The 13982-nt window shown below is 48.9% G+C and overlaps 1 protein-coding gene across 3 annotated transcripts in view; it reads left to right on the top strand.

Moving 5' to 3' along the window:
- The window catches only part of DOCK2 (dedicator of cytokinesis 2), a 433393-nt gene extending 426523 nt beyond the window's left edge, over positions 1–6870 (top strand). For 2 of the 3 annotated variants that reach the window (XM_008015269.3, XM_008015268.3), the window contains 5 exons: positions 1162–1289; positions 2416–2587; positions 3632–3752; positions 5316–5458; positions 6284–6870. In XM_008015269.3, coding sequence (XP_008013460.2) covers positions 1162–1289; positions 2416–2587; positions 3632–3752; positions 5316–5458; positions 6284–6346 — 627 coding nt within the window. In that variant the 3' untranslated portion in view covers positions 6347–6870. The remainder of the gene's footprint in view (positions 1–1161; positions 1290–2415; positions 2588–3631; positions 3753–5315; positions 5459–6283) is intronic. The other variant, XM_073010528.1, reaches the window with a different exon arrangement.
- The last annotated feature ends 7112 nt before the right edge of the window (positions 6871–13982 follow it).

Genomic DNA, 13982 nt, shown 5'->3' with positions numbered 1-13982 from the left:
CTGTGTTAGTTCAAGGCCAGTAGTTTTGGCCACTGAGCTCCTTGGCCTGAAGAGGCCATGAGCCTGGTGCTTACAGGGTGCTTCTTCATCCTTTTCCTTATTAACTGGTGTTATAAAATGTCAAGGCCATGCAATTCCTTTAAAACCATCTGGTCCAGCCTTCCCATTTTACAGATGGTAAAACTGAGACCCAGAGAAGAACAGTGAGTTACTGGAAGAGCCTAGAGGCACACTCAGTTCTCTGATTCAAAGATGTTTTTCTGTGAGACAGGTTGTCACTTTCAATACTCCCTACATGAAGTCCCTGCAATGCAATTCTGATGCTGACTCCCTGGAGTTAGATCACATTTCACAGGTTAGAAGCACAGTCTTAGATGCTTCCCACTTCAAACACCAACCATAAGCTTCAGGGACCCAGGCCACCCACACTTCTGCCAAACTGGTTACAAATTGGGGGATTCCCACTACCCCATCGGGTTTCATAATTCACTAGAATAATTCACAGAACTCAGGAAAGCATGATATTACAACTTCAGTTTATGATACAAATCAAGACCAGCCAGATAAAGAGACACAGAGTGAGGTCCAGGAGGGTCCCAAACATGAAGTTTCTGTGTATTCCAGATGTGTCCCCCTTCTGGCACACTGATGTATGATTACCAGTCAGAGAAGTTCACTGGAGCCTCATGTCCAGAGTTTTTATTGGAGTTTCATTATGCAGTCATGATAGACTGAACCATTGGCCACGTGATGGAAATCAGTCTCTGGGCCTGTCCACTTCCTGGAGGTTGAGCTGATATTACATGGCTCAAAGCCCCAGCCCTGTAATCATAGAGCTGGCCTTTCTGGCCATCGGGAGCCATCTTATTAGCATAAAATCAAGTATGGTCAAGAGGGTTACCATGAATAATAACAAAGATACTCATATCACATAGGAAATGCCAAAGATTTAGATATTGCCTTCCAGGAACCAGGAGTAAAGGTCAGCCACATTCTTTATTCTACAAGAACCCCTAGCGTCAGCCAGCCAGGAACTTTTGTGTTGATGCTCCACTCAGCCCCACAACTCTGCCCTGCCCAGGTGGAGGGAGAAGGTGACAGGAAGGTTGGGGCCACCTTCCCCAGGCTACAGCTGCTAACCACCCTGTTCTCCCACCACAGCCCGACTTTGACGACAGGAGAGTGGGCCGCCCCAGGTCTATGCTGCGCTCGTACAGACAGATGTCCATCATCTCTCTGACTTCCATGAATTCTGACTGCAGCACCCCCAGCAAGGCCACCTCAGAGAGGTCAGTCCCTGCACTCCAGGGAGCCCCCCGCACCCCTGCTCCCTGGCTCAATCCCTTCTCCTTCTCTCTCTTCATCGGCAACATCTCTTCTACCTTCCCCTTCCTCCTTTCAGTTTAAAAGCCTTTTCCCATCTGGAGCCTCACAACTACCCTAGGAGGCTCATGGTTAGTATCATTTGTATGGGGATTATCAGAGGCTCAGAGAGGCAAGGCAGCTTTCCTGAGCCCCAGCAGGACTCACCTGCAGCCCCCAGACTTCTAGTCCAGTGATCTCTGTCAGCCAGCCAGAGCTCCTCACCAAGCCTGCATCCTTCTGGAATATTGTCACCTCTCACCGGGATCTGTTCCCTTTCAAGGAAGCTCCTCCCAATCACAATGGGATGTCCCCATTGCAGAGCTCCTCCTCCTGCACCACCTACCCACCCCTCTGTCGGGGGTCTTCCCTCCTTTGCCCCCTTCCACCTTCCTGGAGCCCTCTGGCCATCATTGCTGGACCCTCCAGAAACTCCCCAGTGGGCCTCAGAGGCTACCTTTGCCCAAAGGGAAAAGGATGAAAACGTCTTCTATGTTTCACGATTCTAGGGGCCACCATTCACCCTGCCCACCTCATCTGTTCTAATCATAGACACTATGAGCTATCATAGACACTTGGCACTTACCATATGCCAAGAATGTGCCAGGGGTTCCTCTGACCTCATCTCATGGCCACTCTGCAAGGTCTCTGCGAAGACCCCCATCTACTGAAAAGGAAATGATGGTTGGAAGAGGTTGAATGATTTACCCAAAGTTATTCATTCAGCTAAGAACTGGCCGGGCCTGGATTTGAATCCTCATTCGTGCTTTCAACCAGTCTTCCCTCCTTACCACCAGTTTCTTTGCTATGGCTCACTTCTTTCAATTTCATTTTACCACGAATAAAATAAAGTGAACTTCACTCATTATATTTAAGTGTTTGTCGGTTGAGCAAGTTGCTCCCCAAATCCTCTGCCAGATTTGCTGATCTACTCCAGACCCTGTAGTGACAGCTCAGGCAGCCCGAAGGTCGCCTTCAGCTTCCTGGGTCCTTGTAAGGCAGTTCCACTGAAGCTCTAACTGCAGTTTCTATTGCTGCCCTCTGGCCTTTCAGCTTTGACCTGGAATTAGCACCACCCAAGACTCCGAGAGTGGAGCAGGAGGAGCCGATCTCCCCGGGGAGCACCCTGCCTGAGGTCAAGCTGCGGAGGTCCAAGAAGAGGACGAAGAGAAGCAGCGTAGTGTTTGCGGATGAGAAAACAGCTGCTGAGTCGGACCTGAAGCGGGTGAGCGGCTGAGGCAGGTTGCCTCTCCAGTACTGGTAGCAAATCTCCACTACATGCTGGGCACAAAACCCAGGGCTTCCAGATACAGGATCCCCGAGGCCTGCTCATGCGGTGCTATGGGTATTGCAGAGGCGGCACCTGAGGAGCTGAGAGGTGAAGTGCTTATTGCCCAGGCAGCTGGGGTGGCTGGGACATGACAGAGCTGGGAGTTGAACCCTGACCTTTGCACTTCAGAGCCTGTGTGTATCCTTTCCACCATCACACAGGGCTTTTCCAGGCGGGGGAGAAGCCACCTGTTCTCCCACCAAAGGGGAGAGCAGCCCACTTGGTATTGGGCTAGGTGTTTCTATAGCCCCCAGCCCCAGGCCTGTTCTAACCACTGACATCTCAGACCCCTGCAAGCCCCTCCTGTGAGCCAGGAGTCCAGGTGGGGATGCAGAGATGAAATCTCACTGTCCTGGCTTTGAGAGTTTTGGTCTTGTAAACGAATAACTTTTTAAAAATGAGACTTGGTGTCAGACAGCCCTCTTAGTTTCCCGCTGGAAAAGAGGTTTGTCAAAAGCGTTCTGGGAGCCTGGGAGGGGGAGACGGATTAACTGCCCTGGCAAGGGAGGGGTGCCAGATGAAAGAGCAAGGGGCCAACCAAGATACCTTGGTGAAGAAAGGGCCCTCCAGAAACTTCCCAGTGGGCCTCACAGGCTACTCTTGCCTGGATGGATAAGAATGGAAATGTCTTCTGTGTTTCTCAATTCTAGGGGACACCATTCACATGATAGTCTAAATGAATGCCACCCCCTCCACCCCGTAGTTGTGTAGTGTGCAACCTGTGAAACCATACGTGGCAGACTGGCATGGAATGGTATAAAACAGAATAAATGAACTAGGAACCAGCTTCATAGAAACCATGCCACGCCCTCATCCCTGATCTTTCAGGGCCCAGATCTGCCTCATGCTAAGCCTCTCTCTCTCTTTTTTTTCCGTGTGTGTGTGTGTGTGTGTGTGTGTATTTGTGTGTATGTGTGTATGTGTGGTGTATTCCTCCAGCTTTCCAGGAAGCACGAGTTCATGAGTGACACCAACCTCTCGGAGCATGCGGCCGTCCCCCTCAAGGCATCTGTCCTCTCTCAAATGAGCTTTGCCAGCCAGTCCATGCCTACCATCCCAGGTATGCCCCCTGCTGCCACCAGCATGAGGGACTAGAGATAGTGCAGACCACCAGCCTTGTGGGTGGAGGATGGATAGGAACTGTGTCTACACAACAAAGTGGGCCAGGCATCCTGGGGTTAGAGGCTTTGCTCACAGCCCCCAACCCTCTAATCTCTCCCCACACCCACCACTTCCTAGCGGTGACACCATCCCAGCAAGCTCCAGCAGGGACAGGGGAGAGGCCTGCTGTCTCTTGGGCCCTCAGAATTCACTGGGTATCGATTTGTCACACTAGGTGGCCCCTTGTTCTCAGTTAGCCAGGCCTCCCCAGGGGCCAGAAGTTTGCCCTTGGTATGTCCCTAAGACCTGTGGCTTCTTTGTGGACCCGGAAGACTCTTTCTGGCTTTACAAAAATGGCCACCACATCTTATAGCTGCAGAGTGTTGGGTGCATAGTTGCTCCCTATCTGCCATCCTCGTCACGCACTGTCCAGTGAGGAGGTTAGAGCACAGCCGATAGTCCTAACTCACAGAAGAGAATCTGAGGCCCTAACAGGGGACATGACAGGGGACATGGCATGCCTGAGAGCACTCCATCTGGCATGCAGAAGTCCTTGGCATCTACTGCTATGTGCCTGGCTCTGTGTGGTAAGGGCAAGGTCAGAAGGAAAGAAGACAGGGGCCAGTGCTGCCCTGTGGAACTCAGCAGGCCGATCATGGTGAAGACGCTTGCTGGTTCCCGAATGTTTGGGGTGCCAGGCCCTGCGCCAACCGCTTCTCCTTCATTATTTCATTTACATCACTGCACGTACCCGGGTGCATGTCATCCACCCCATTGTATGGATGAGGAAACTGGGGCACCGAGAACATCAGTCTCTTGCCTATCACCAGCCAGCAAATGGCAGAGGCTGAGTTCAGACCCAGGCCCTCTTCCCTGGAACCAGGCACCTGCTCACTGCCCTGCCACCCCACCCAGGATAGCCTAAACACGACTGCAACATTTGGCCCAAGCCATTTCACTGGTATCTTCTCTGCAGGTCTCACGACACCCAGGCGGTCTGGGCTCTTTCTCCTATTTGGCCAGTGTCAAAAGCAGCAGTCAGAGAGTAACTAATTTTTCATGTCTCTGTGACTCCAAACTGGGGCTGTAACCACTAGGCCATCTGGCCCCTCAGCCAGGTGACACGTGGGTCTGAGACTCTCTTGCCAGTGTCTCCTGCAATGGGGAGAGAAATCCAGGGTGTTGGTGTTGGGAGCTGGAGGAAGAGTAAGCTCACACTGTCCCCTGCCTTGGAGCAGAAGGCTCTGTGTTTCCTGGGGATGTCAGGGCTTTGGGGCAAGGTTTTGACCAGGAGCCAGGAGGCTGAACCCTTGTCTGTAGGGTGGGCAAGATTCACTGCAAGAGGACAGCTTCAACGCCCCCTGGCATGGCAGGAAATAGGCTTCCTGCCTCCTGCTTGGCACATACAATGTGTAATCCCTGGATGCTGGCTCTGTCTCCCAGCCCTCCCTCGTCTACCTCCCCCAAGGCACTGCCCCTCCTCTACCCACCCACTCATGCCCCAGCTCTACTCTCCTTCCAGCCCTGACACTCTCAATGGCAGGCATCCCTGGGTTGGACGAGGCCAACACATCCCCCCGCCTCAGCCAGACCTTCCTCCAACTCTCAGATGGTGACAAGAAGACACTCACACGGAAGAAGGTCAATCAGTTCTTCAAGACAATGGTGAGGACACTGAGGGTGGAAGGAAAGGAAGACATTGGGAGGAAAAAGGGAAGACAGCAATGCAGAGAAAAGAAAATGGGGGGTCGTGTGTGCACGTGTGTGCATATGTGGTCATTCCTAGGGAGGCCTAGTCAGGAGGCCTGAGTTCTGGGACACTGTGCAGCAATGCCCAGAGGGCGGTTCTCCTCTGGGGCCCCTGGCAGCTCCTCTGACCAGGATTGACCCCAGCTAGGCATGTGCAGGGCCCCGGGACCTCAGAAGCAGTAAGTGGCCTGCCCTCACCTAAACTGCCCCTTAGTGCTGCAGCACTTTCCTATTCAACCTATATCACAAAATCCTACAAACTGAACATTAGTTTCCAAGCACTGATTCTGTAAGTCTCATCTCCTTTCGTTACTTGTTGGCCTTTCCTCAAGATCAAGAAGGTCCCATAACACATCTGATCCTCAAGGTAATATGAAATCGGAGCTCTGCTACTACAAATATCTCAAGTGTACCGTGAGCACACAATGAGTCAGGCACCGTGCTAAGCACTTCCCGAGCATGGTGCCATTTGAGCTCCCACTCTTAGGATTTTATATGGGAGGCTCACAGGGTTTGGTAAGTGATGTGCCCAAGTCCACACGGCTAGTGAGCCTGGGCTCACTCTACTGTCTACCACTGCCTTTCTGGCCAAAGCCAAGGTCATAGCAGCTCACATTCACTGGGCTTTGGGCAGGGGTCAGTGTTGGGGCCCTTGTGATTAGGACTGGGAAGCTCCATTTTGGTGCTTAATCTGATCATCCCATCTTGGTTTTGTGCTTGTTTATTCTCTTCTCTCAAAAGCTGGCCAGCAAATCGGCTGAAGAAGGCAAACAGATCCCAGACTCGCTGTCCACGGACCTGTGAGCTGCTGCTGACCAGGGCTGCATGGGAGAGCCAGGGAGGGGAGTTTCTGGAAAAGGAGAGCCATGGGTGGAACACCGAAGCCTCAGCGAGTGGGAGACTCTCCCCATCAGTTGTCCTCACTTAGAGGAGACAGAGGAGCCAATCAGGTCCCAGAGCTTGAGTGCTAACAAGCCCAGCATCCCCTGGGGCTGGGATCATGGTGGATGAGGAAGCCTCAATGTAGATTCCTGAACGCAAGGAACCAGCAAGAATGCCTTCTCCCAGTGTGCTCTCCCCAACATCCTAGGCACAGCTTTCATAACCCAGTTTCTTAGGGGTAAGAAACTGTTTTTGTTTCATTTATGAAGTCCCAGAACTTAACAGAAAAGAAAGCCTTTTAAATATTCTTTTAAATTTTATTTTAGATTAACAGTTTTGTACTTCACATTTTTTAATACAACCAACCAGTTTCTTTTCTAGCCAATCATCTCTGAGGAGTTGCTGTTTCTTACTGACAATAAAAAATGTTCTCTTGGTTCGAATAAGCCTTGTTGCCCAATTCTGTTGGCTGACTCTCCTGGGCCCAGGACTGGGCAGGAAGCTCCCCGGAAGGAAGGCAGGCCCAGGGATTGCAGTGATGTGAAGGAGCCTGGTGATGCCCTTGCCCAATGCCAAGTTTCCCCACCTCATCTATGAGAAGATTCTTCAAGAATCTCCATGACTCTGGTTCCTTAGGTGCCCAACCCTGGGCTACCAGCATGTTAAAAAAGTTGGCCTGGTCTTCCTCATGGATCTGAATAGTGGAGTGTCATACCTCCTTTCTCCACCTTTAGAAAGAGATAGCAAGACCACCCAAGCCTGGTCACTCTAGTAAAGACCAAACCTAATGCCAAAGAGTTAGGAAAAGAGGGGTCTGAGGTCCAGCAGACTCATAGTTGAGCTCGTGGATCTTGTCACTGGCTCCAAAGTGGTGGCTTTTCTTGGAGGAATTCTCAGGTTTTTCAGATGAGGCCCAAAGGAGGTGAGTAGCTTTGTCAGGCAGCAGCAAGAGAGGATGGGAGCAAAGTCCCACCTCTGGATCCGACAGCGAGCAGGGAGCTGTGCAGGGGAGGGGTCCAGAAGGAGGCTGAGGACCCATTTGAGAAGCAAATTAATACTGGGTAAGTGCATGATAGCACAAATTTCAGAAGTAGAGCCATCTGGAAACCTTGGAGTGGATACTTATTTACAGGCTGAGTCCCTGGGGTAGAGTAAGAGAGGAGAAAGAATGATGATGGTAGCTCAAATTTCTTGAGCCCTGATGGTGTCTGGGACAGTGTTATAGACATGATAAGAATTAACTTCCTAAGTCTTGATAGCAGCCCTAGGAGGTAGATACGATTATTACCCAGATGAAGAAATGGAGGCACAGAGGCGTGAAGTGACCCAAGACCACACACTTAGTAACGAATGGCTTGGATCCAAACCCAGACAGCTGGGTGGGGAGCCTGACTCTTAGGCACTACCCTACATTGTCTCTGGGATGCCTTAGTGCACAGAATATCCTAAGTCTTGGTAGCCTTTATCTACCCCAGCCTGTCCCTGGTGGCCTCTATGTCCCTGCTGCAAGCCCCATTTGAAGATGTGTTGCCTAGTTCAGCTTCTAGTCTCCTCAATAGGCCAAAAAGTCCTGTTTTGATGATTGTTGGGGTTTGCGCTACACCAAACACCTTTGGGTTGCCTAAGGTAAGTAGGCAGCACCCAGAGGATTGGACTCTGTTACAAGCTTGGGCTTGTCATGCCTGGTTTTTCTCTCATTATGAACTGATAAAATCCTAGTGTTTAGCCTTGACATGTAAGCCTTTCCAAATACCAGTGGGCAGTGGGGGCCAGGGAGGAGGGGACAAATCTCAACAAGGAAAAGAAAATGGTTCTCCCTTTTCCCACAACTACAGAAAAGCAGGTATGATCCTGTGCCTTGAAACTGTAGATGTTACCCTCACTCAGGAGAACTGAAAGACACCCATACTCAGAGGTTGTTGCTACATCGTCCTGGAAAAGTAAGCTTTAACCTCTGAAAATTCTGTAACTGATCAATCTCCTCACTTAATACAGTGTGGCCCTGGTAATAATATTTCTGAGTTCCATTTTCTGAAGATTATCAATATCTATGAGTTTCCTTATTAAGTCTGAACGGGACCATTGGCACTTTCCTGTTTTCCCACATAAATGGAGCAAGACTTAGTTAAACCCATAAACAGGGGTTGAAAGTCAAATCTCATTTCAATTAAGACTGTCATCAGGTTGACAGCCCACTTAATCCTTTGCCAGAAAAATTTTAGATGCTCCCATTACATGGCAGGAACAACAATGCCAGTAGTAATAACAATAACAAACAACAATAATAATACAGCTGCCACTTACCAGGCACTTACTCTGTATGTCATTTCCTTAAATCCTCACACCAATCCTATGAGCTAGACACTAGGGTCCCAGGCACACTGATGTGAAACTCAGTTCCAAGGTTAAGGAGTTTGTGATGTGGCCTTGTCACCTGACCAGTAAGAGACACAGCCATCTCTGTCCACACCAAGCCTCGTGATCTTAATCCACACATTCACTTTCTACCTGGGACCTCAGCTCAATGTCAGACTCTATTTCACAGTCCATGATTATTTGTAAGTCTTTGCCTACAATGCCAATGGTGGCACCTGGGAAAAATGAAGGTGGGGTTAGGCATTTGGCATAGCCCTCCTGGTACCACCGATGTTCCCTCATTGTATACAAGTTCTGTCCAAAACAAGCTAGTAGTCTCAAGGAAGGGTGTATGCCTCAGAATTTCCAGAAGGAGGTAGCATTGGATGGGGTGGGAGGAAGGATCTCTTTATACGTCTTCCTTTCTTGATGTTGTTTTCTGAGACCCTTAGAGACTACTTCATCCAATGCTCTCATTTTACATAGTTAGGTGATCTCTCCAATGGCTGTGATCAGCAGGACCCAATCTGGAATCCAGGTCTTCGTCCAGGTAATCTCCCATCAGTGGAACTCTCTCACCTTTAGGCACCCAGTGACCCTTGTTCTCTGTCTTCAAGACAGGGTTGACATCTGCCATTCATACTTTAGTTTGATCTAGAGCACTAAGTTCCCTTCCTTTCCTTAAGGGAGGGATATTTTTAGCCTTTATTGCTAAGCATGGAGTAGAAGTCTTCCTTCTTTCTTCTAGGCTTTCAGGCTTATGTCAGCAAGTAGAAGAGAAATTGAGGGAAACAAATGGCCTTTCCAGCATCCAAAATCAGGGTGGGCTCTGCTTTCCAGACATACTAAACTGTAACACATCTGTTTGCCTCTCCTGGCTGAATCCTGGGTGCCTCTGCCTCCCTGCCATAGCTTCAGTTCCCTAGGAAACAGATCCTCAGGCAATGATTGAATGCCATGCTCTTTTGGGGCTGCGCAATCTTAGGGTGAAGGAAAAAGGGAAAAGGGATTGGAAGCAATAGAAGTTGAGGTATTAACTCTACTTGTGTCTGGTTCACACTAAGCCACAGAGACTCAACTTGTCAGGCAGCATTGAGCAGGATATCTTTGGGCAGGGTATAATAGAGAAATCAGACCCCAGGAGAGTCTGTAGAAAGGAGGAAGAAGGCTGGGTGTGGTGGCTCACGCCTGTAATCCCAGCACTTAGGGAGGCCAACGCGGGTGGATCATCAGGTCAAGAGATCAAGACCATCCTGGCCAACATGGTGAAACACTATCTCTACTAAAAGTTCAAAAATTAGCTGGGTGTGGTGGCACGCACCTGTAGTTCCAGCTACTTTGGAGGCTGAGGCAGGAGAATCACTTGAACCTGGGAGGTGGAGGTTGCAGTGAACCGAGATCGTGCCACTGCACTCCAGCCTGGCAACAGGGTGAGACTCTGTCTAAAAAAAAAAAGGAGAAAGGAAAGGGAATGTATTTGCCCAGCTTGCCACTATCTCAGTCTCCTGTTTCTAGTGGTAAGTTCCCCCTATTGGGTGTGGTAAAACCCGTCATGGTGTGACCTGTGGATTGCATCATCTGGCCCTTTCAGTAGCTATTTGGGAAGCTATATCCCGTGCCCCACAAAGTGGCAACTCCATCCAAGGGCAGAATTTGTGTAAGAAACCAGCAACTCAGGTACTAAGACAGTAGTCTGGGTTCTGTTGCAGCAAGGAAAGGGAAGACCAAGCCTTTCTGGACAAGCAACTGGTGGACCCCAGGTGGGAGGACCATGTAGACCCAAGTTGGCTGCAGTGGCTACTGAGGTAGAGCAGACAGCTGGCGGCCCAGAAAACCATGGCTTCTGAAGGAGCCAAGAAGGCATATGAGATTGTCTGTGACATTCAGACCCTCACATGCCCCTTCTGTTATCTCCTGCTCCTATGAATCTTCTGTGTGTGTGTGTGTGTGTGTGTGTGTGTGTGTAAGATGTACTTTTTCCTTTCCTACAAAAAGATGAACAAATCCATATGCTTTCTCCTTTCCTAAGAGGGGATGTCCAAGTCCATGTGCTTTTTCCTTTCCTAGGAGGGACGTCCAAGTCCGTGTGCTTTTTCCTTTCCTAGAAGGGACGTCCAAGACCATGTGCTTATTCCTTTCCTAGGAGGGATGTCCAAGTTCATGTGCTTTTTCCTTTCCTAGGAGGGATGTCCAAGACCATGTGCTTTCTTTCCCATTAAGAGATGTCCAAATTCATGTGCTTTAACCTTTCTCAAGAAGGGATGTCCCAGTCCAGTCAGTCACAGAGTCCATTTCAAGGTGGCATTCAGTTATGATCTCCCACACAACCTACAGCAAGAAGATTTGTGAAAGAAGCCACGATAGCTGCTGTAGCTGGACCAAGACTATGACAGATACTCATCATTTCCTTCCTCCACCACCCAGTTAAGTGTCTCTGTCCCACAGCTCACACTTCATCTAGACTGGGTTGCCTGCCTGATGGAGTGCTCAGACCTCTTATCCCCAAAGGGTCTAAGTTTTTAATTGCTCCACCCTTCTTGGTTTGTGGTTGTTGTAATTACCTAGTGACCATTACCAGTGGGCATAAGTGTACTGAGAAAGGGCCCAGTGATCCCCTTGGTTCCAGACATGCTCCTCTCTGCCCCTGTTGTATCACAACATCTGAAGTCCTCATGTAATCAGGGTCAGTTGCTGGTCCATGAGCGTGATAAGCCAAAGTGGCCAAGTGGTAGTCACAATTCCAGCTCCATGGGGGCTTCACTCTGTCCCTACCTTGTGACCATGTTATGGGTTGATTTGTGTCCTTCCAAAATTCACATGTTGAAATAATAACCCCCAATACCTTAAGATGTGACCTTATTTGAAGATAGTGTCTTTAAACAGGTAATAAAGTTAAAACAAGGTCATTAGGGTGGCTATTAATTCAACATGACTGGTGTCCTTATAAAAAGAGGAAATTTAGAGAAAGATATGCACACAGGGAGCATGCCACATGAAGATTAAAGGTACAGATTGGAGGGATGCGTCTGCAAGCCAAGGAACACCAGATTGCCAGCAAACCACCAAAAGCTAGGGGCAAGGCATAAACAGATTCTCCCTCTCAGAACCCAGGGGGAAGAAAAAAACCGGACTGCAAACACCTTAGTTTCAGGCTTCTGATCTCTAGAACTGTGAGACAATAAACTTTTGTTGTTTAAGCCACTCAGTCTGTGGTATTTGTTGCAGTGGCCCTAGCAAACAAATACAGACCGGGAACTCACATCTTACAAAACCCAAGGACAGGAGGCATCAATCCCATGAGTGGGTCACTGGTGTGATAGTGAGAAGGGCTTTTGTACTCTCACACTGGGCCCCCAGCTTTAGGAGATTTTAAAGACATAGTATTATACACCACCCATAGTATTATACATCACCCACTGTCCACTGAATTTACTACAGACTGGAGGACGGCTCCCTGAGAGGTAGTGTCCCCCACTGGAACCTTGGCTGAACCTCTAAAAGGTTGTGCTCTGTTCCATCAGGTTAGCTGCTTCTGAATGATGGGGTTTATGGTAAAGCTGGTGAAACCCATGGCCTTGAGCCCATTATGTTTAGTTCCTTGCTAAGAATGGGTCCCTTGTTCCAAGTGAAGGTTTGTGGAATCCCAACTCAATGAACAAGGTTTTTCTGTAAGCCCTTAGATGATAATACTGACAGAAACATCATGGACCGTAGAAGGCAACCCCATATCTAGAGGATGTTTTGATCATGGTCATCATGAATTGCTGTTCTTTACAGGGTAGAGAGGTCTCAGTGTAAGTGACCCATGTTTCCCTAAGCAATGGTGCACGTAATAGACTCAGTGTCAGTCTCTGCAACTAGCAGGTGGACACTTTGCAGTAGAAATAGCTATATCACACTTGGGGAGAGGAACTCCATATTGTGGAACCTGGTTAGAGCCTCCATCTCTGCCACCATGACCACTTGCTTCGCAGGCCCATTGCGCATGTGATGGATGGCAGATGAGCAAAACTGAGCTATAGGACTGGTCATCCAACTCCTTGATGGTTGAAAGACTGATCTGTGGTCTTTCTGGTGAGCAGTAAAATATAGATCTGCACATTTTGAGTCTACTCCCATTGGATCATGAACATACTTCTTCCCCAGACCCCCAGTAATCAATCTTCCAGTATTATTCCTTTCAGTCCTCTGACCAATCAACAAAGCCATTCTTTATGGCCCAGGAGTATAAATGTCTACCTCAGTTCATGTTCCCCTCTTTTTAAGGAAGACAGCCAAGTGTACTGCTCATAGCTCTACCATTGGGCTGCAACACAGCTGCAGTCCATTTCCAGCCAGCATTAACACAGTATGCCTTCTCCATAAGTTGGCCATGTAGAATCCCTCCATAAGTCCAAAAGTATGGGTTGAAGGACAGGCATGAATGAAGCAAAAGTAGGTACCATGGAATTCTGCGCCATCAGTTTTTATCATTTACTCATGCCTTCAAGACTTGCTTGAGCTCAATGTCAAAGATACCACTTTCATCTATGATGGATTTCTGCCACGCTCTGCCTTATGATGTGGAGACAACCATGACGCCCATGGTGGACATCTCAGGTCGCATGGTCCCTTGGTGTCACATAGTGAGGAACTCAACCTCTGAGGGGACCCAGTAGCACTCTGAGAGCTATTTTTCAGACAGAGAGTCAAGGAGAACATAAATTTGATTTAGATTCTGAGAGGTATGTGCTGTCATTATCCTATAGGGTCTTGTTAGCATCTCCATTCAGCATCCACATCTGCCGTCAGTATCTCCAGGGTAATCAGATATGGCCTCAGAGGCAGAGCAGCTAGAACCACAGCCTAGACCTGCTGCAGAGCATTTGTCTTTAGGTTCACTCAAATTGGCATACTCCAGAGTCACCTGATAACAAATTGGGAGCAGTAGTCCACAGTTTCTTTGTCCAAGATCCAAAAAGACTCTTCAGCTTCTATGTTTCTTTTTCAGTAAAAGAAAATGTAAGATGCAGCCTAGGTGTAGTGGCTCATGCCTGTAATCCCAGCACTCTGGGAGGCCGAGGCAGGTGGATCACTTGAGCTCAGTAGTTCGAGATCAGCCTGACCAATGCAGTAAAATCCCACCTCTACTAAAAAATACAAAAATTAGCCAGGTGTGATGGTGCACACCTGTAGTGCCAGTTACTCAGGAGGCTGTGTTGGG

The sequence above is a fragment of the Chlorocebus sabaeus genome, chromosome 23, assembly GCF_047675955.1.
Source record: "Chlorocebus sabaeus isolate Y175 chromosome 23, mChlSab1.0.hap1, whole genome shotgun sequence".
Lineage (NCBI taxonomy): Eukaryota > Metazoa > Chordata > Mammalia > Primates > Cercopithecidae > Chlorocebus > Chlorocebus sabaeus.
The sequence above is the reverse complement of the archived record's forward strand: the minus strand, read 5'-3'. Positions and strand labels throughout refer to the sequence as shown.